The following is a 21,905-nucleotide window of genomic DNA, read 5'->3' on the forward strand; positions in this document are numbered from 1 at the left end:
TGGGCTGGGCATGTGCAGCTGGCACACTCTGAGCTTGCAGACCTGGGATCCCCAGCACATCACAGCAGCTGCCCACTGGGGACAGGTGCAGAGCAGCAAGGGAGCATTAGCTAGAGAAAACTGTTTTTCCCAGTGGAATTGGTGCTCACTGCTCTAGCCCATTTCCCAGCAAGCTCTCCAAATGTGTGCTTTTGCTGCCCAGAAGCACATGGCCAAGGGCCCTTCTGAATGGTGCTGACTTGTGATTTTCAGCCAGAGGTGGGCACAGGCCACTGAGGTAACTGATCTCATTCTCTTTCTGCCAGACACTCAGCTTTCCAGCAGCTCTGCACCTCCCTGCAAGCTGCTGTCCTGCTTTTTCCAGCCTCCTGAAATCCCTCCTGATCCCCTGAAAGGGGTTGAGGAGGATGTGCCACAGTAGGAGCATTGCCAGCTCCCCTGCCTGGCCCTTTGTTCCTTGCCCTTTTATTTCTACAAAGGGTTCTAGCACTCCCTCTCTTCTGTTCTCAAGGGCATTTTAACAATGACCAGGCAGAAGATTAAAAAAAACAAAAAACAACAAACTGGCAGCAGCTTTCCTGTCAGCAGGCAACTGCCTGTGCCAGCTCCCAGGGCTCTCTCAGGACAGAACCCCAGAGACTCAGGCTCACAAAATCCTCACCTCACAGGGCAGGGCTTCCTGATTCCCCTCTGGTGGCAGGGGCTGGCTGCTGGACATGGGGTGGCTCCACACCACAGGAGCTCACACCTGGGGCTCCCATTCCAGCTCTGGCTCTGACCTGGTGCCACCATCCCTCTCTTCTGTTCTGCTGGTGATGCTCCTGCTCCCTGTGCCCCAGCTACAGGCCAGGGCAAGCAGCTGTGGGGCTGCAGTCAGCCCCCATGGGGTGCCAGGACCCACACACACTTCCAGGGCTCTACAGCTGCCTATCCTGGCTCTGGAGCAACTGTTGACCTCAATCCATCTACCTGGATTTGTTGGGAACTCCAGAGAAACATTCTTCCTGCCTCTGTTTGGTGTTTTCTTCACCCATGTGTGTTAGCATGCACAGTGAGGAAGACACAGACAAGATGTCCCACCTGCATCACACATATCAGGAAAGCTGTGCCTCCTGGGTGACACTGTGCCTGTATCACAGTAAATTACATTTAGATTTGACAGGCAGAGCAGCAGGTGGAAGAGATCTGACACAACCCCTCAGACATACCTGCCACTCACAGCTGCAGTTCCCTGTGCTGCTGTTTTGATCACAGAGACAAATTGAGGCAGTTGTCAAGTGCTAACTGAAGCTCAGTGGATGGGGGCTCACTCCTTGCACTGGCAGCAGACTGAAGCAATCCTCCCAGCACAGAGCATCCATCCCACACTGCATGGGCTGTGGGAATTCTCCAGCCTCTCTCCCAGCAGCTGAGCTGTGGATGTGCAGCACAACTGAAGTGTCCTGGCTGGCATGAGGCCGGTTCCAGGTGTGCACAGAACAGCATCCCACCTGTCCTCCTCTGGAAGGAGGCACTTTCTCTACTGCAGTCCTTGGAGAAATCATGTGAAATGAGAATCAGACTCCTTAGCTTCAAACTTATGTCACAGCATCAATAATTTACTGACAATTATAGTCCCAAAATTACAGGCTTAGCACATCCACATGCTGTGCATCCATGAGAACCCCATTATTTGGTCAGCATGTCTGAAAACACACAGCCTTGCCTGTTGTGCTGAGGCTTTCTGGGGTGCAGCAGGCAGGACTGGGCAGTGTGGATCAAGATCTGGGTTTCTCTGCACCACCACCATCTCTGCTGCTTTCCCAGGGCCCTGGCTCCTGGCAGGTTCTGGCACTGCAGTGCCAGCTGCTCAGTGTTCCCCTGGCTCACCCCTGGAACATGAGCAGTTCTGCAGAGAAAAGTTCTGCAGATGAAACACATCAGGGCACAGTGGTGGGGCTGCAGAGGCAAGACCCTCACCTGAGCCCAGCCTGGCTGGAGCAGCCCCACAGTGAAGCCAAATCCCTCAGAGGCAGCAGGGACCTTCCCAAAAACAGCCTAGAGGATGCTGCCTCACTCTGTTGGGCCTCCAGAAAGAAAGACTTCAAAAACTGCTTTTCCTCCAGTTTGTGTTTGGGATATGCAATTCATTTTTTAAATTAAATGGAAAAGAAGCTGAAGGTCTGGGGGCTTCTGCTTACCCCTTGTCCACCCCACCTTCACCACTCTCCACATGAAAAAGAATTGCAAAACTGAACACATGATTTGAAATGTGAAAGCAGTGAGATCACTCCTATTGCTGAAGAAGGCGTTTCCACTGAGCTCCTCTGCCAGGGAATGCTCAGCTGGGCTTGCTCCATCACCCTGACAGCCAGGGCTGTGTGCTGGAGCTGCAGCCACACAGGCAGCCCTGGCAGGGAGAGTGATGACAACTCCACCCAGAGTGAGGTGACAGCAGGGGCAGGAGCAAGGCCAGTGCAGCTCTGGGAGCTGCAGTTCCAGTAACTGGATCCAGCCCAGGACAGGACACCTGTGGCAAGGAGGTTTCAACATCCAAGAGGAAGAATCAGCCATTTTCCTCCTCCCACCCTAAGTCTCTTTTTATGCCTTCATGCTGCAGTGCCCCTCCAAGGAGCCTCCTGTTCCCTGGAGGAGAATGACCAGCTGTGGCCAACCTATGCAGTCCCCTGGACCCTCCACTTCTCTCCAGCTGGGCCTGATGAACCCTGAGAGAGATATCTGGAGAGATATCACCTCCAGAGGAGTGCTTCAGAGGCCCAGATCACTGTCTCAATAGAGAGAAATCTGCAGCAGTAATTGAGGCACTGTGCTGTCTCAGCCTCTAGCACACATGCTCTGACTGCAGTCTTTCCAGCAGAAGCCTTGGCAGTTGAATTCCTCCTTGCTTTAATCCCTGAGATTGCTGAAGGATGCTGCTTTCATCTGATAGCATTTATGGACTGTTATAATGAGCTTTGGCTTGCTGAGATAAATTAAATTGCTCACCCAGAGGTGCAAACTTCATTAATGCCAACAGTGAGTCAGATCAGCACCATTCTAGCCCAGAATGTAAACAGGCTGGACACATGAAAGGGGATTTGGCTGGGATTTTTTTTTTCCTCTTTCTTTTTTTAACCTTCCTAATTGCTGCTGATTTGTATTCTTTTGCTGCATCTCTACTGCTTTTCTACCTCTTCATCTTCTAGGGAAAAGCATCAAATAACACATGGCTCTGGGCTTAATGATTAAACTCCAAGTGCTCATCGTTAGCAACACTGTACAGCTTGATCTGGACAGTTTCTATCTCCTTCCCATATTTGACAAGTCTGAAAAGATATTTAAGACTAGATCTGATGAGACACTAAATGTGTCCCTTATTTCAGTCCCAGGCCAGGAAATAAGACATTGCACACTGAGACAAATGTCAAAGAGATAGATGGGTAAAAAGTGAACAATCATCATAAAAATCCAGGAAACTGTCACTGCATGGTGTGATGAGCAGGAGCTCTGTCCATGATCCCAGAGTGACACCAGGGCTCCTTTCACCAGGTGTATCTGTGCTGCTTGCAGGGACCATGGCCATGTGACAGACCACAGGACATTGCTCGCCCAGTAATTCACTTGCCCACCACGTTTGAAGTTCAGTCCAGACCCTGTGACTGGCTGTACAGAACCAAGCTTTGGGGCTCTGCATTCCAGAATAAGATGTGACAGGTTCCAGGTCCTTCAGTGAAAATTGGCTTCTCACAGTACATTTTCCCAGTGCAGGATAACTTCCAGTTTCTTTGTACAGAACGTGGCATAAATACAACACGATAAACTTAATTCATAATAGCAATTAAGACCCTGAGAGGGTGGATCAGCAAGGGAGGATCCAGCCACTGGGGAAGCACTTCCAGGAGCAAATGTGTGAGAGCCATCTGTCGCCTCTCCACACGCAGTGACAGTCACAGCATGTCTCTGTAGCCTACTCAGAAAATTCACACCATGATGAAGGGTTGTTGAATATATTCTGCAGTGCTGCCTGCCAAGGGGTGCTCTGCACTGAAGGGGATGTGAGGCTCAGCAATGATGGTGCCCAGCAGCTCTGAGCAAGAGGGGCAGCTTGCTGCCTCTCCCTCTCCTGAAGGAAAATGGGTTTGCAGAGGTCTGAGCACTCCCTGCAGAGAGCGTCCTGCCTCCACTGAAGCAGGGTTTCCACAATCTCATGGCTGGGAGCAAAAATCTGATTCCTGCTGAGAAACGTGGTGAAGCACTGTCAGAAAGGGCACTGGCCAGGGGAAAATCTTGCTCCAGGTGACACTGATGAATACCATGCACTCCTTTACCTGCAGTCACAAGACAGTGAACTTTTCTTTCCATTCTTCTGCATAAAAATGGAGTGACGTCTGCACATATAAGAAGGCAAGAAATCACTACAGGCCTTGTGAAACCTGTCACAGTGCTGCACAAGCTCCTTTCCCCAGGGAAGGTTGGAGGAAACAAGCATGAGACAGTCACTCATCGTTCTGCTTAAGACAAGGCTGGGAGGCCCAGGGACACTGCAGCAAAACCCACAGCAAAGCTGCAGAACAAAGAACTGAGTGCTGGCCCACGAAATGCAGGAATCAGATCAGTTGAGGACAGGAGCTACAGGGATTCCAGGACTATCTTGTCTCCTTGGACCTCCTCATTCCTTCAGCTTTTTTTTTCTGAGGTGGGACCTGAATTCCCATTTGACCAGCTGAATGTGCTACACACACCTTTAGCCGTGCTTGCCCTTGGCTCCTGTCCTAGGGCTGCATCCTGGGACGTGGTTCCTGTGTGGCTTGTGACCAGGTGGAGGCATCTGGCTCTCCCCAGTGCTGGCTGAGGCTGGTGTGTCCCAGCAGGGTGTCAGAAAGCCAAGAAGCACCTGAAACCCTCGGGTACCTCATAGGAACCCCCCCATGCTTTGCATCCTGTCTTTGCTCCTTACTCGTCCCAACACCATGCACAGCACCAATATTTATACACAAAAAACGACTGTGATTTCAGCAAAAACAATCTGCCCCCTCAGTCCATTAATAATCTTGTTTCGCTGCCAAAACATTTTCATTTCCACTTCTCCAGGCCTTCTTTGTCTTCCTTGTGTCTATTTTTACCGCATTTTGTGACAGGCAGCCTGTCAGTTCACAATCCATTCAGGTGAATCTTTCTGCAGTGTGGCCAGCAAAGTATTAGCAGCAGAGAAGGCTGCTAATTAAAATCCCAGCCCGTAATTTATAGATGTGCTGCCTGCGCTTAAGGAGGAACGGAGAGCAGGAATCGCTGCCCTCTCTGCACAGAGCGCTGGGGCGGGTCTGGGGTCACACAGCTGCTGCAGACACTGGTCCCCTATCGCCGCTGATGTCACCTGGCCGCGGATATCGGCGATACGGGGTTCTGTCCCCGTGGCTGCCGAATTCGTCAGGGAACACCTCCCGTTCCCCGGGCAGCGCCGGAGCGGGGGGAAAAGGGCAGATCGCGGGCAGGGAAGGGGGCTGGGGATCACAGCGCACCGAGCACCGCGGATCCTCCGCCCTCCGCTCCCGCCGCGTCCCGGGGCCGGCGACAAGCGGCAGCAGCGCCGAGGGGCCGGCCCGGGGGCGGCGGGGCCGGCGGGGGGCGGCTCCCGGGCCCTGGTTGGTGCCGCCGGGGCCGGGGGCGCGGCCAGCCCGGGGCCGGCCCGGTAAAGCGGCGGCGCGGGCGCGGCGGCCCCGCACCATGGAGGGACACCTGGCGCGCTGCAAGATCGTGGTGGTGGGGGACACGCAGTGCGGCAAGACGGCGCTGCTGCACGTCTTCGCCAAGGACTGCTACCCCGAGGTGCGGGAGGGATGCGGGAGGGAGGGAGGGCTCCGCGCCTCGCATCACCTCACCTCACCTCTGCTCTCCCCTCCGTCCCCCAGAGCTACGTGCCCACCGTCTTCGAGAACTACACGGCCAGCTTCGAGATCGACAAGCAGCGCACGGAGCTCAACATGTGGGACACCTCAGGTGGGCTGCGCGGGGGGCGCTCCGGCCGATGGGCTCCCGGTTCCCGGAGCTGCGGGGCTGGGCTGGGGCCGGGGCAGCGGCTCCGAGCCCTGCGAGCCTCCCGGGCAGCGCCGGTGCCGCCGGGCGGGCGCTCCGTGTCCCGCGGCCGCGCTGCTCTGCGGGGCGCTCGGTGCTGCGGGGGAGAAGCGGCTCCAGTGCTGCTGGAGGAGGGAGCCCTCACCTCGGGAGGGATGCCCTGACCTGTTACTGCCCGCTGCCGCACAGCCTCCGGGGTTCTCTGGCGTCTTCTTGGCTTGGTTTGGTTTGGCATCTTTGTGTCATCGGTTGTGGTTCTGTGCGAAGTGCTGGGCACGGCTGTCCCAGCCCACCAAGAGCCGTCCCAAACTTTGTGCCTGCTCGTGCCTCAGTGAAGGCGTGAGTTGCAATTGGAGTGTGTGATGCAGAACTAATAGAAATATTGTCATCCCACAAAGTTCAGCTGCACTTTCTAATTTACCTTTGGATCCTTTTGTACGGGCAGTGCAGGTGAATGTTGTGCTCTGCTGATGAATATACATAATATGCTTGCTGATGCTCTTTACCCATATTCTCATAATTTCTGGAATCCTGATGACAAATGAAGTCCTCTCAGTGCCTAAGAGCAGTAGTAATTAAAACATAACCTAGGAATTCCTTTTCCTGTTGTTCATTCAGATTCCTTGCTGTAATTTTACATTCATTAAATGTCAGCTAAAGGATCAGCATAGCTCTACTTAGAGTAGTGGCTTTACCAAGTCTTGGACTAGTTCAAACATGTAAAATATGTTCGAGTCTTCTTCTGGAGGTCCCTGACCCAGGAGACCCTGCTTTGCTAACTTTTATTCCCTGAGACCAAAAGGGAATTAGATTTAGCTTTGCTCGCAAGCTGTGTGCTGATGTGAACCATGAGGACACCAGGACTCAAGGGTGGTTGACCTCAGGTGTCACTGGGGTTTCCATGAGTGTTCATCCCTACAGCTGGAGGAGCTCCAAACCTTGGGCTTCTGCAGCCTTGGAAGGGGCTGTGGTGGGTTATCTTTGCTAGGCACTGAATGGCTTTGTTCCTGAGTGTATTTGATATTAAAAAAATTCATTTTTGGAGGCTGTGGAAGCACATTGGAAGTATTGTTTGCTTTTTAGGAATCCTCCAGAATTATTTGCTTTGGTCTTACAAATGTTTAAAGAAAAGGACATGATAAAAAGTCCTTAAAGTGTGCATCTGACACCTGCATCTGATGCTGTCATGCATTCATTTTCCCCCTTGCCATAAAAGGTGTTTTTCCAATATTTGTCTCTACAGCCAAAAGGAAATGGGATTTAATTCCTTCTCTTTTCTCCTGTCAAAAATATCAGACCTTTTTAACAGCATTGCAGTAGATAGAGTTCATCAGGTAGTTTTCCAGGTAAATCCCCTTTGATTTGAAATATACAGGAGTTAGTTCTTAATAAACAATCCTGCAAAGCACTATAGAGCAGTTTTTTTCTAGTAATCAAACTGAAATTTTTAGCTGTAGACTGCAAACTGTTGTCAGGTTTCCACTGGCCTTCAAAGGCCATTACAAATGGGAGCTGCAAAATAAGTTTTGCACAACAGTGAGTTGAACCAGCTGAGCTGAAGGGATCAGGAGTAGCTCATTGTCCCCCTCATGCAGAATGACAGGCATCAGTGGGCACTTCCCCTTCTCTCTGGGCTACCTAATCTTTTTTATTTTATGCTGTTTTTCATATAGGGGTTTATTGTTCATGATAGATTCCATCCCAGCAAGAGTGCAAAAGGAGGTGTTGAGGAAGGGTGGAGGAGGGGAATACTTTCTATTTTAAATGCTCTCCATTTCTTAGATAAGTGATAGGAACTGAAATTCCTCGAGAAATCAGCAGAGACCTGGAGAGAGGAGGTGGATATTGTGTTTTACTTTTTTATTGATTTCCCTCACCCCACACTTAGTTGAGGAAGCAGCTGGAGACTCTGGGAGCTGCACAGAGTGAGCTGAGCACCACTCAGCAGTGGGTGATGGGGAAAGTGCAGTCTGGCCTGGAAAACTCCCTTCTGATGATGAGTGTTGCTGCAGTCCACCTGGCTGCTCAATGGGATCACTGGGATGGTTGGTGAGCCCTGTATATCCCAGGGTGGTGTCTGCTCCCTGTGTCCTGTCATCCTGGCTAAAAGCACTGTGCTGGGAAATGCAGCTTTTTGAGCTGAATTGACCCCTCCTGCTAAATGGCAAACCCAGGCTGTGACATTGGCAGCTGGCAGGCAGGAGCTCTCATTAGAGGAATATTGACAGAGTGGACAGAAGCCATGGAGAACTGAATGGCTCCCACATTGTATTGGCACCTCTGATTTTCTTTAAATGTCTTTTAACTCTTTGTCCATTGAGAAGGTTTTCTGGGGCTGGAGAGTTTCCAACACTGAGAATACTTTATAGGGGTGAAACCTGTGGTGCTCTGACAGGGCAAATGCTGGGACTGCCCTGTCTCAAATGTGCCTTAGAGAAAATCCCCTTGTCCAACATCTGCAGGTGCTGTTTGCATTTCATGTTCTGTTTCCATTTGTGTCCCAGCTTGGGACAGACCATGGGAGTAAAATTGCTTCAGGTATCATTTCACAGCATGTCAGGAGTGTCCCATTACTCCTGTCCCTTGTGTGAAGCCCGTGCTACACACTGTTTGCTGAAGCCTCCATCAAAGAGGAGTTTGACATCCTTGTGAGGGAAGGGTTGCAGCTCCAGGCAGTGCCCATGACCCGGCACCTCTGCTCCTGAGCCTTACCCAGCACACGGTGCTTTGCTGCTCTTCTTGTTCCTCTTCTGGCAAATTCTTTTGGCTCAGCACAGAAACAACTCCTCTGCACAGGGCTGGGATCTTGCGGTGGGGGAAACTCCAGTTCAGTCGGATGTCTGCTGGCTTGGGAGTGCTGTTCCCAAGGGCTGGGTGCCTCCCGGAGCCGCGGTGCCCCGGGAGGGAGAGCTTTGTTCCCCGCGGCCGGTGGAGGAGGGTGGATGCTCCGCAGGGAGTGGGCGAGTTTCGTTCCAGCGCGTCGGGTCGGGGAGGGAAGAGCTTTGTTCCCCCCGGGCGTGCAGGGGCAGGGACGTTCTCCTCAGCAATGCAATCCTGCTTTGCCCGGGATCAGGGAGTGTCCCTGGGTCTGCCCAGCTCGGGGAGGTTTGGCAGTGGAGCCGCTGAGATGCTAAGCAGGTTTCTGGCAGTGAGAGTCTCCAGAGCCTGCTCGGGACCAGGGCTGACCTGCTGCCCAAGGACTGTTCTTGGAGTGCTTCCCACCATGACCTGGCATTGCCAGGGAACCCGCTGCCCACGCTGGACTGGCACAATGCCCTGCCTGTTCTGCAGAGCTTCCCTGGCACTGGCTGCAAGCCAGGGGAGACAGGAGCTCAAGCCATGCTGCTGCCCTTGCCTCAGCAAGGCCTGGATGTGGCAGCACTGATGCTGGCAGCTCTCAGGCTTTACCCTGTATCTAGGTACTTTTTGTTCTGTTTTCAATATTGCAGTCTGGACTGAGTTCTTTGCTTTTGGTTCACCCCCCTATGCTGGGAGGCTCTGCCTCCTTTCCCTGTGGCCTCAAAGTGCAGCCAGGCAGGGCAGTGAGTGACCCAAGGCCATTGAGCTGCTTTGTGCATCTTTTGCTGATGCAGATTCAGCTGCAGAGTAGAGCTGGTTCTGGTAGGGACATCTTTGCCAGTGCTCAGTGGGAGACTGACCTTGTGCCTTGCACAAGGTCATTGTTGCCTTGGAAAGCTGCTGGAGGGCACTTTCCCTTGTGGACCATCAGGATGGTGGAGAGTTGCAGTGTCTGCTGCAGCCTGCAGTGTTGCAAAGGTCAGTGCTCACAGGTTCAGCAGTGCCCTGCTCAGCTCACAGCAGAGGAGCTGTGTGCCTGCCAGCCCTCCACAGCCACTGTCTCTTCAGCAGATGTGCTTTCAAGACAAGAATAACACTGTGAATTGCAAATCCCCCTCCGCCTTCCTCTTTGCCTGTACTCAGCAAACAGTCTGCCTTGGAATGGCCTGTGTGGGAACCCACAGGCTGTGATAACAGATCCTTTTTTAAGGGAACTACTGAGGAATGTTGATGAGATTAGAGAGCTGAAAGGGACTGAGTTTAGCAATGGCATCTCCATGGATGCTGTGGCTGTCTGTGCCTGGATTCCCAGAGTGCAGCTCCAGGATTGCCATGGCTGCCTCTTCCAAAGTGTAAGAACAAGTTCTCTCTCAGAGTTCAATTCTACTTGCACTCTGAGACAGAGGAAAAAATGTAGAGCTGCCCTTTCCATACCAAAAGAGCTCCTCCCATTCTTCCTGTTCAGACTAAGAGCCTAAAACCAGCATGCTTGTGTTGTGCCTCAGCACAAATACGTAGCTAATCCTAAAAATACGTGCAGCTGGGTCACATTCTCACACAGGTCAGTAACCAGTCAGACAGAACTTTAAAGAGTTGCAGCAGAAATGCTGATACTGAAGTGGGTGGAGGATGGACCTAGAGAAGACATGACAGGACATGACAGGGCAGGGCAGTGCCCAGGAGGATCATCTCTCTGGGCTGTGCACAGTGTGTGGGGTATGCTGCAGTGCTGTGTGGCTCAGGGATGGAGGTTGGTTCTGTGGCATCATCATCCATCCTTTGTTCCCTACAGACCTGGGGCTTGGCCTCTGTGGGGCCATGGGATGTCCTGGGAGTTATTGGTGTGCTGAGGAACATTTAGTGACAGCTAGCTGGCCCTGCTGGCTGCTGTGACCTCGTGGACAAGGTAGGATGTTCTGTTCAGTGGGTTTGTTCTCAGCTCAGGTGCAGGCCCCTTTCCCACAGCCCAGAGGTGATCTGCTCTCTTCTAGGCCCTGCTCTCCCTGCTCCATTTGCCCCAGATTCTAAAGATAAAATCTCCACACCATTAAACTTTGCAAATGTACAGGCCCAGCCTTCCCCGTGGGAAGAAACCTTATCTGGCAGCCAAATGGCTGGGGAGGGATGTAATACTTGTGAACAGTAAACCTGAAATGTGCAGCACTGCACCAGGGTAATTGTGTTCACTCAGCCCTCACTGTGCTCCCTAAGGGCAGAGTGTGAGCTCTTGCCACTCTTGGTCCTTGTTGTAGCCTGTAGAAAGGGTGACAGGCAGGCTGTGGCAGTGCCAGCTGTCCTTGTGACATGGCAGGAGTGCCAGGAAGGGTCTTGTGACCCCCATTTGTCTCCCTGGTCAGCTGCTGCAGGCATGATTGTGAAAAGGCACTGATGCTCCCCCAGAAGCCAGCAGGGACTTGTACAAGGAGCTTTCAGGGACTCCTCACTGTTGCTGGAGGGAGGTTTGCATCTGAGCAAGCTTCTCTGGACCACTGGTGGCTGGATATGTGAGCAGGGATGAGACAGAAGCACTCTGACTGCCTGAGCTGGGGATTCCTCCACTGGTAAATCCAGCAGAACAGCCTCCTCCTGAGGGGCAGGCTTCCAGTAATAAGATCTGGAGAGGGGCCCAGAAATGCCACCTCAGCCTATGCAAATACTATTCCCTTCATCCTGAAGGTATGCCAGCTGGGCTCTTTAGTAATTCACTAATTTTGTACGTGCATTGGAAGAATTAGGAACAGAGGTTAATTGTCCAATCTGATGAGCAGTTTTTTTTTTTTCCCTCTTGCACTTCCCAGAAGAGTGTTTATTTTATTCTATGTCACAGAGCAGTTTCCTCCTTTCTTATACTTCAGGGGTTTGCAGTAATGTTGCACAAGCGAGACAAATGTCAAAGTTCAGTCAGGACAGAAGGTTGTAGAAGTCCTGGGGCTTGTCCTGGTTTAGCAGCTTTGTCCTCTCACCCAGAGCTTGGCTAGACCATGGGTGGGATCTGTCTAGCAGAGTGGACATCCTCTGTCATCTCTAAAGGCATCTCTGTGTGGGGAGGTAGGTGACCCAAAACTCTTGTTTGTCAGTGTGGCCCTCCAGAAAGCTGGGATGAATTAGTTTCATTCCACAAGGGCTGTTCTTGGCAGTCCCTGCAGAAAGCAGCATGTGCCTCAGCATGGCTGGCTTTTTGGGGAGAGTTAAAGTGAACCCCCCAAGACAAGTGTGCTGCTGAGAAATTGAGGTCTTGGCAGTGCTCATCTCTGTTTCAAGCCAGAGCTGGGCTGCAGACACCCCTTGCAGAGCAGATTATGGCTCTGCAAGCACATGGCTTTCCTGGTTTCTAATGCCCTATTGTTGGATGGAGGGTGCCTGTGTGAGGAGGCTCATTATCTCTAGAACAGCTAATAAGGAACAAATGAAGATTAGGACAATGTTGGTACAGATGAAGCAGCAATTTTTCTGTCCCCTGCCCAAGAGTGGCATCTCTGAGCTGCTGTGCCAGGCATTCCATGTTCTACCAGCCAAGGGGAAACAGGAGCTACTCATGCTTGTATCCACCCCTGAATTTCAGACAACTGTGTGAATTTTATTTTTAAGCTGGTTGTAGGCTTGCTCCAATTTTCTCTTTAATCATGAACAGATGCACTTAGGTCCTGTTTCTTGCAGGCCTGGATGCCAAGTGGGAGAATGACTCATGCAGTAAAGGAAGGCTGAATCTGCAGACACACCAGCCTTGGGCTCCTGTGTGTGTTTGGAATAGCCAGACTGGGTCTCTGGAGTGTCTGTAAGGTGTCAAGTGCTCATAATTGACAAAATGGAGGAGTTAGAGCTGAAGGCACTGGCTTTTTTGGGTTGTTTAGGTGGGGTTTTCAGGGGTATGTTGTTGTTTGTTTTTTTGTTAATTGTCATATGCAATGAAAAACTAGTAGATGCAACATCTACAAGACTAATCACCCAGAGAGAATTTCCAGATTCAGTAGAGATGTTTCCAGAGCAAACTGGAGGATTACCCTGGCTGGGAGCAATGCAGCTCTCCTGCCCCACAGGGCAGCATTGACTGTGGGTTTCTGGCAGCCTCCTGAGATGGGCAGAAGCTGCTGCTGAGCTGCCAGGAGTGACTGCTGTTCTTTGGAGATGAAGCAGAAAGTTAATGAACGTGAAGCAAATTTTGATCTCGTTAAAAAGATAAAGTTCTTTACCTCATGCTTCCTTTCCCTCAGTCCCTCCTGCCAGCACAGGAGTCTTTCCTCCTGTGGTCCCAGGTGATGAGAGTGTGATGGCTGGCACTGGGGTGAGCCAGGGGGGGTTTTGTGGGATAGAGGGGCTGCAGCAGTGCTGTCTGCTCTGCTGAAGGGCTGGCTGGCTGGAGGAGCAGCAGGTTGCTATGATACAGTTCTGCTGTGGCAATGTCTGTGCTGAATGAGCCAGAACTACCCCTACAAAAGGAGCATTCCTTGGCTGGGAGGGGGTAGATTTATCTGAAGTGTTTATGTAAAACTGAGGAGCTGCAGGGAGAGGATGTGTGTGGGAATGTTTCCCTCCAGCAGCAGGGCCCCTGTCTGGAGGCAGACACCCCTGTGTGCATGGGGGACAGGGCAGGGCTCAGATAAAGGACCAGGCTAATTCAGCCATGTGGATTGTGGCTCTCCCATCCCATCCCATCCTGACAGCCCATGCCAAACACGAGACTGAAAAGCCCATTCAGAGGGGAGCTGAGCACTGCTGTGAAAGCAGGGCTGGGTCACCTGGCAGTGCCATGGCCGTGGTGTGACTCTGCCAGCTGTGAACTGCAGCAGTGTGTGCCTGGGACACTGGGTTACCCTGGCTCACTGTGCCTGCCTGTCTGGCATCCCTGTCCCCAGAGCTCTCCAGGATGCCACAGGGACTGGCTCCTTTCCATTGGGGAACATGACTTTCCCTCTAGGAAGAGGCTGGGCTCTGCAGAGATCAGGATCTGTTTCTTCTGTGCTGATCCCAACTGCTTCCCTTCCCAGTGACTTTGCAGGGACAGAGACCCATCCCTCCCCACAGGACCAGGAGGTGCCTTTGCTCCTGTGGGCTGGCTGTAAGAGCTGGAGACACCTGTAGCAAATTTTGCTCCTGCAGAGAATCAGCCCATTCTCCTCTTGTGCTCAGCCCAGGCAGATTTCCATCCTTCCAGAAACATAAGCCACCATCATCCATAATTCATCAGGTGCTGAACTTCATCAAGGAGCCACCTGACACCTGCTGCACCCTTCTCCTGGGCTGGGAAAGTGCTGGGTCCAGGCATCCCAAGGAGCTGCAGCAGGAAGCATGTCTGCCTTCCTCAGCCTCGGGTGGGCAACCCTGTGTTTGGGGGAGGCAGATTCAACAAGGACTCTGGTGTCTCTGTTTCCTCTTTCCATAAATAAACCTCTGCTGCTCATCCCTCCAGGAAGTTTAAGTCATTTGTTTTTGCAGTATAAAACCAAAACAGTGTTTTTAAGCAGCAGTGAGCTGATTGCTCCATGACTGTTTGCTGAGGTGTCTGCACTCACCAACAGAGTGCAGTGCAAATAAAAATGCTATGGCACAGTTAGTTTACTGCCTGAAATTTGCACATTGAAGGTGTGTGTGTGTGCATGTGTGTTTAGTAGAAGCTGTGCAGGATTCAGGCTGGGCTCTTTGCCTGCTCACAGAATTCCTGTGGAATACAGAATCATCCCCTTCCATTTATAGCTTGTTCACCAAACGCTGTCACTTCTTTATATATCAAAAAGAATCTGCCTTTTTCCAGCACAAATCTAGAAAGAAGGCAATTCATTTTTACCTGTCACAAATTCTCACAATGTGAGCAAGCTCTCCTCTATACAGATAGTGAGGGAGGATAAAAATCCAGTAGCAGCACTCCCTGTCTTCTCTCAGCCACACCTTTCCACTGTTAGTGGTGCAGCACTGGCATGACAAGTGATGGAATCCAGGAGTGAGTGCTGGGCTGGGCTCTGCCTGAGCAGCATCCCCAGCAGCACAGCTCCACTTGCCAGATGCTCACTAGGGAGGGAGAGGGATGCAAAACTTGCCTCTTCACTCTGTCAAAGGGTAAAATACAAGAAAACAAGGACAAAACCTCTGATTTCCATGCCTGAACAAAGGAACTAAAATCCTCTGCCAATCAATCTCTGCTGAACCTTATGGTGTGTGACTGGTCAAAAGCTTGGGTTAAACATCCTTTGTGTCCAACAGAGCAGCCTGCATCCCATAGCAGTGTCTCCATTCTTAGTGGAACTGCAGATCCCTGTCTGGGGAGGGCTGTGCTGGGGCATGTCCTGCATGAAATGATGGGCCAGGAGAGCAGCTCCTTGTTCAAGGCATTTATCAGAGATCAGCTTTGGGTGGGGAACCCGAGGGTTGCACACCCCACTGCTGTCCCATGAAAATGAGGAGGAATTCAGCTTGGAAAGATGACAGAGCTGAGGCTGATGTCCTTGTGACAGTCCCCAGGGAGAAATTTGCTGGTTCTTGGTCTAGGGGTGTCGAGTGCTGTTAAGTCATGGTGATAAGATGAAAAAGCTGTGGTTGGTGATTCCATCTTCTTCACTGTTTTCTCAACTTGGGAGTACCATTTTTTACTCTTAGATGTTATACTGGCTCATTGTTTTTAGGGTTTTTTACCTCTGAGTATTACATGACTAATTTTGTAGGGAGCATTGAAGGTGAGCATTGATACAAGAGCGGGTGTGGGCTGTGAGAAGGGACAAACAGCCAGGACCATTAACTTACAAAAACATCAAACATTAGCAACAAATAGTGAACACAAACATCAATTACAGCAGACACCTTGTAGGAAAAGCTTTTATTGCCTGGCTGGGCCCTGCTCACCCCCCTCTGTCCCCTCAGGCTCGGCCTACTACGACAACGTGCGGCCCTTGGCCTACCCCGACTCGGACGCTGTGCTCATCTGCTTCGACATCAGCCGGCCCGAGACCCTGGACAGTGTGCTCAAAAAGGTCAGTGGGCACCCAGGGGGGAGCTCTGCAGCACCTCTGGGCCACCATGGGCTCCCTGTGGGCCACCATGGGCTCCCTGTGGGCCACCATGGGCTCCCTGTGGCCCCCACAGGGTCCCTGCCCCAAGGCTCAAAGCTCTGGGCCTGTGCACTTTGTGTGCTCAGAGCAGCATCAGGTCTGTGCAGAATTCAAGATATTTCTGTTTGGGAGGAGCCCAGTGAATGGTAAAGCTCGTGGGGTCTGTGTTCACACATAGAATGCAGGGTATTTATTCTATTTTCTGTAAGGCTTTAGAAGGTGTTATGGATGTCTGGATTGCCTGCAGCCCCTGGTGCCTGTTTCCAAGCCAGCAGAATGCTCAGTATTTTTTGGCTCTTCCCTCAGCTCAGCATCTGCATGGTGAAAAAGACAGCAATCAGTTCTCTATAGCTCATCAACAAAAATAATGAGCTATGGTGCTGAATTTCAAGCCTGTGGATTAATAAGATGAGATGGCACAATGCCACTGGCCTGGACACAGCTCTGTGGGAGCAGCTGAGAGTTTTCTACCTGCACTTTAGTGCTTTTTAGCAAAGCTGATATTCCAGCTGGCAGGTCCCAGAGAGCCTCACAGGGCTGGGGATCTGCTGTGCAGCAGCCCTGGCTGCTCTCCAGTGGGTCACTTGTGGGAGAGGCTCCCACACAAGGCTTTCCTCTGGGATGAGCTCCAGAAACTCCAAATTCTGCTCAGAGGAGTGAGGCTCAGTGGTGATTGCACCCCTTGCTCCTGGCTGTGCCCTGCTGCCTTCCATGCAATTTGGGGAGCTGTGCAGAAAGCATCTGGCAGCTGCATCCTGTCCTGGGGGAAACCTTGGCTGGCATCTCATTTGTGACACTCCCTGAGACACCAAAGCATGAAAAGCACCACAGAGCAGTGGCTGCCATGGCTGCTCTCCCCAGAGAGCCCCAGGCTGGAATGGCCACAGCCTGAACATGTCACATTGTACTGGCTGCCCTCTTGGCCTCTCCACATTTTGCCAAATGTTGTGCTGAAGCAAGTGCCTCTTACTCAGCTGCTGGGAGGGCTGAGAAGTGGGTCTTTGTCTCAGGAGTGTCCTGGTGAGGGGACAAAGACCCTTCAGATAAATTGGTCAATGGCTCAGTGTTGGCTTCCAGAGCAGGTCCCGGGTACCAAGCAGGCTGGGTGGAGGGAGGGTGTTTCATGTGGACTCAAAGAATTCACTGCTCAGCTTGGGAGTCAGCAGAATATTAATGCAAGTGAATCACTCTTACCTTAATGAAGTACAAACCCCTCAATAATTAGGTGGGGCTGGGAGTTATTTGTCTCTGCACACTCTTCTTGTGAGTCCACCCTGCTCAGTGCGTGGCTTTCCCTGTGGAGCCTCACAGATGTTTAGAGTGTTGTTAGGCAATGTTTTTTTGATATGGTAACTTAAAATAAACCCTAAATCCCAGGGGATTTCTTAAGTGCCTCTGAGAAGATGCCTTGTTTCCTTTGGTGCAGGCTCACAGCTTTATGGTGGTGAGGAAAATTCGTAAGACACCATGAAGTTGAAATGGGTTTTAGCTTGTGATATCAGACAAATAAGGAAAATAACATTTCCTGTTCAAGCCTCAGGCAAAATTTCAGCAGAGGAAATCTTTATTAATGCCTTCCTTCTGATGCCTGGGCTGCTGTGCAGCATGTAGAGTTGAAAGGGCAGAGCCATCTGAGGGAGTGCAAGCCAGCAGCTCTCCTTTCATACAGAACAAGTTTGTGTGGAGTGGTGCCTTGGTTCTGACAAGGTTTGATAGCACAACAGGGTTTGGGCTCCCAGGGGTGTGAGTCATGCAGGAAGAGGGTCACAGCTCTCTCCACAGACTGTGTCACTGCAGAAGCTGTGACCTCTGCCAGGTGAGAACAGACCTTGTAGCTGAAATCCCTCGTGTAAATTAGAGTGCTTGAATTCCAGCTCCAAAAGAACTGGAGCTGTTCATTGAGAGGTTGTGTAGCCTTTGGTGCTCTGACTGCAGCACCATGATCTGCACCAGGGCCTGGGTGCCTGAGTCCTGGGGGATCAATGTCCTTGCAAAGCAGATATCTGAAGATACTCTTGATAGAAAATATGATTTTTCTTATTTTGCAGTTGCTTTGGTGTGATACTGGTTGAATGACATTTGGGTGGTTTTTGGTACTCCCTTCCCCAGAAGGTTGTGGACACTGGGCTTAGTGGCCTGGTTTTCTTTCTGCTTTTGATTGCCCAGGGTATATGCTTAACCACCAGTTATAGTAGCAGGAAATTGCTAATTCCTAATGACACTTCAGCTGGGGGTAATCTCTATTTATTATCTTCTTTTTACTTCAGCACCACTAGATAAGTAACTGGGGCATTGACATGCTGATGGAGCTGTGATGGAGCTCCCCCCAGGGGAGGTCACAGGTGATGGGTTTATTTACTGCTGCAGACACAGCTGACATCAGGCATTCACTTTGGGAGTTCTGAAAGGAGCCATTTATATGAAGGACATGGATGTTTGCCTGGCCTTCTCTTTCCATTGCTACAATTCTGAATTTCCCTGGCTGTAGCTATGCTCTAAACATCATAATGTCTTTTACAGGTGGTTCCCAGTAATAAACAGTGTGTGAGTGTGGGAAGAGCTCTCCACTGGCTGTGTTGACCCTTGGATCCCAGATCTGAGCACCAGATTTTGTGATTGTTGTTTTTCCACAGCCAGGACTGTGTGGCCTTTCACCACTGCTTGGATGGGGCAGGTTTGCAGGGCAGAATTGCCCAAGAGTCACTCTGGCCATTCCCATCCTTGATTGTGACAGTCATTAAAGAGCCCTGATATGCTAATCAGTGTTTGAAGAGTTGTGACACCCTGTTTGAAAAAGCCACCCACAGCAGAGCCTCTCCTTTTCTCTGCAGTGGCAAGGGGAGACGCAGGAGTTCTGCCCCAACGCCAAGATTGTGCTGGTGGGCTGCAAGCTGGACATGAGGACAGACCTCAACACGCTGAGGGAGCTCTCCAAGCAGCGCCTGATCCCTGTCACTCATGAGCAGGTGTGTTTGGGAGTGCCCAGGGAGCACAGGTGTGCTCTGGGGTTTATCTGCAGCTGGTTTGGTCGTGGCTCAGGGGCTCAGAGCTGCTCATGTTTACAGCGTTCTTGTCCCCAGCTCTGGCAGACCCTGACTTACTCCTGATGCTCTGCTGAGCAGTTAGTAGCCAAAAAGTCATTCCTCAAAGCAGATGGAAGTGCCTGATCTGATAAGTTGGACTGGCTAAAGGGGAGTGTTGTCCTGCTGCATCTCCTAGTTCAGTGCAGCTCTTTCTGCTCCCAGTGACTCTCCTGCTTGGATTCTGGGGCAAAACTGCAGGGGGGAAGAAGCCACAGCTGGGGGGGCTGAGAGGCTGCTGCCAGTGGCCTCCAGAGGACCCAGCAATGTCTCCAGGCTGGTGACAGACCCAGACTCTGGTGCAGCTGCACTCTGAGCTGCTGCTGTGCCTGGCTCTGTGTTGTGCAGAGCAGGTGACCCCCCAGGCATCTCAGCACTCTGTGAGGGACAAAGTGCCACTAACCAGGGCCCAGTGGTCAGCAGCACTGTCTGCTCAGGAGCTGCCCTCACCTCTGGAGCTCTGTCAGAGCCTTGCACTGCGTTCTCAGGTGCTGGGGAGCTGCTGTGTCCCCATGGTGCCACCATACCCTGGCAGGGCTGTGTGACAGGCTGCTCCTTGGAGAGCCAGGCGTCCTAACCTTGTTCCCTGTTGCTCCTCTCTCTCTCTCTGGCTGCAGGGCAGTGCTCTGGCACGGCAGATTGGGGCAGTGGCCTATGCAGAGTGCTCCTCCAAGGTGTCAGAGAACAGTGTGAGGGATGTGTTCCATGTGACCACGCTGGCCTCTGTCAACAGGGTGCACAAGAACCTGAAGCGCAGCAACTCCAAGCGGGGACTGAAGCGGGTGTCACAGACGCCTGGCAGGACAGACTTGCTGAGTGACACAGAGATCAGGAAAGACCGAGCCAAGAGCTGCTCCATCATGTGAAAAGGGGGCTGTAAATAATGTGTGTGTGTTGTCCATTTGTACAGTGACTGGCTGAGACGAGGGCATGGTGCTGGCTGCAGGAGCTAGCCTGCCTTTCCAAAGCCTTTTTCTCAGTCTCTAGGGCTGAGCAAAGGTCCCAGCTGCAAGCAGGGCTGCACGAGTCGCCCTGCACTGTGGAGAATTCTGGGCTGGCTGCTGCTGTGCAGATTGCTTGGGATGAAGGAACCACTTGGCAGAGGAGTATCGAGTGCTGGAAGGTTTGTGACTGGGTGAAACAAAGTAAAAGGGAGTGATGCTGTGTGTGCCACCCTGCTGTACCCACAGCCCAGGCCCTGCCTGTGTGCAGCTGTACAGCACACACAGTGTGGGGTGGGGGCTCTGTGGGACCTGAGCTGGAGGGAGGAGGGGGATTGTGAGCAGCAGAGTGTGATCAGGAGAAGGTATTCTTCCAGCCTTCCTTGAGAAGGGAAATGATGTTTGAGGTGATGCTGCCCTTGGGCAGGTTGGACAGCAAGTGCCATGGAAGGTGCAGGTCTGGGCCAGAGCTGGAAAGGAGGGCACCTTGGGAAGGAGCCTTAACCACAGCAGTCCACCTCCTGCAAAGAAAACAGACAGATGTCTCTTTACACAGTATTTTAGATACTTGAACTGTGTTTGAAATGCAGCTGAGTGGATCTGGCTCCAAGGGAGAGGTGTGTCCCAGTAGATGCATCCTGAGAATCAATCGTGGTTCCCTTCAGCAAGCAAATGCCCCTGGGGAGCTTTGTGTGAGCTGCTCACACCTGGGCACTCCCTGGGCTCTCCCTGCTGTCCTGCACACACAGCTCCCAACAATAACTGCAATAACAATCCATATCCTGCTCCCCACCCACTTCCAGCTGCAGGTTGTGTTGCATGGTGCTGTGTTTGTCTGGTATAGATGAGAAAAATGACTTTATGCATATCTGCACCCTGTCTCTGCTGTGGCAGTGGGGAGAGGAGGTGCTCCCTGCCCTTGTGCCTTGCTGTCTGGCCTCCTCCCAGCATCTCCCATTGCTTCTGCTGCTGCCCTCTCTGAATGCCTTTGATGACAGTATTAGCCTGGGTTTGATGTCACATGGACACTTCATGGGAAAATAGAATCTGCTCTGTTGCCAGATCCAACTGTGTCTGTGGGCTACAGGAAAAATAAACATCATTGGAAATTTTATGGTGCTCGACTGTGTTCATTTTTAAGTCAAACCACCCAACCTCTCAAAATCTCTTACTGCCCAACTTATCTTTGTATCCAAATGTCTCTCTCTAGCTCTTGAAATATGCTTATCCATACCCTTCAGTGAAAAACCCAGAGGATTTACTGCATGTATTCATTCTGGAGCTGAAACACCTGCTGTGAATAACCTCTCCCTCTGTCTCAACTCCTCAAATGTGGAGCATTTGCAGGTTGTCTGTGCCTGAGCTGACAGGAGCTGCCTGTCCTCACTACAGCAATAGCTTTTGACTCAATATTTGGTATCTGCTCTCATACCCAGGTCTTAGATTTCAGCTGTCTGGTGAAGGCATTTTGGGAAATTGGAGCTGCTGATTTACCAGGACAAGAAAAGCTCCATCAGTGACTGGACACCTGTGCTGTGTGCAGGTTGCAAGAGCATAAACACCATCTGCAGTCTGGGAGAAGGAAGAACTGATCAAGGCAGTGTGTTGAGAGCAGCCCCCAGCATCTTGATGCTTTTCTTGCACTCTCCAGGTTCCCCAGAGCCTTTGCAAACATTGAACAAAAGCAGATCCCTGCTTGGGTCTGGCACACAAGTGTCATTGCCCACTCCTCATAACCTGTTTGCAGTTGTTCTCACCATTCTGATGTCACAGCCACTATGACTTCCTTCTTTCCACATACACACAGCAAGTGCATTTTCTTTTACTGTGCTCTAGCATCTTTTAGGCTTTTGAATTTCATGTGGCAGTTTCTGGGTCACTGATCAGTTTAAACTTGCTGTGGCTCTACCTTAACTTGTTAGCTCACCCTTATAAGCAAATCCTTAGCTTAGATTCTCCCCAGTAAGGGATGTAAGGCATGGAATTCTGAATTTTCT

At 51.5% G+C, this 21,905-nt stretch overlaps 1 protein-coding gene across 1 annotated transcript; it reads left to right on the forward strand.

Moving 5' to 3' along the window:
- The first annotated feature begins 5,644 nt into the window (after nucleotides 1-5,644).
- Nucleotides 5,645-21,781, forward strand: RND2 (Rho family GTPase 2). Its single transcript, XM_079328032.1, has 5 exons — nucleotides 5,645-5,805; nucleotides 5,889-5,976; nucleotides 15,700-15,809; nucleotides 18,719-18,853; nucleotides 19,585-21,781. Exons 1-5 carry the CDS (start codon nucleotides 5,704-5,706, stop codon nucleotides 19,831-19,833), a joined length of 684 nt encoding a protein of 227 aa, XP_079184158.1. The 5' UTR covers nucleotides 5,645-5,703; the 3' UTR covers nucleotides 19,834-21,781.
- Nucleotides 21,782-21,905: the final 124 nt, after the last annotated feature.

The sequence above is a fragment of the Erithacus rubecula genome, assembly GCF_903797595.1.
Source record: "Erithacus rubecula genome assembly, chromosome: 27".
Lineage (NCBI taxonomy): Eukaryota > Metazoa > Chordata > Aves > Passeriformes > Muscicapidae > Erithacus > Erithacus rubecula.

Bases quoted from the DNA above. Each gene is read 5' to 3' on its own strand.
- RND2 (XM_079328032.1), top strand. From the start codon at position 5,704: ATGGAGGGACACCTGGCGCGCTGCAAGATCGTGGTGGTGGGGGACACG. The intron at 5,977-15,699 runs GTGGGCTGCGCG...CTGTCCCCTCAG, and splicing joins CAACATGTGGGACACCTCAG to GCTCGGCCTACTACGACAAC. The intron at 18,854-19,584 runs GTGTGTTTGGGA...CTCTGGCTGCAG, and splicing joins TCCCTGTCACTCATGAGCAG to GGCAGTGCTCTGGCACGGCA.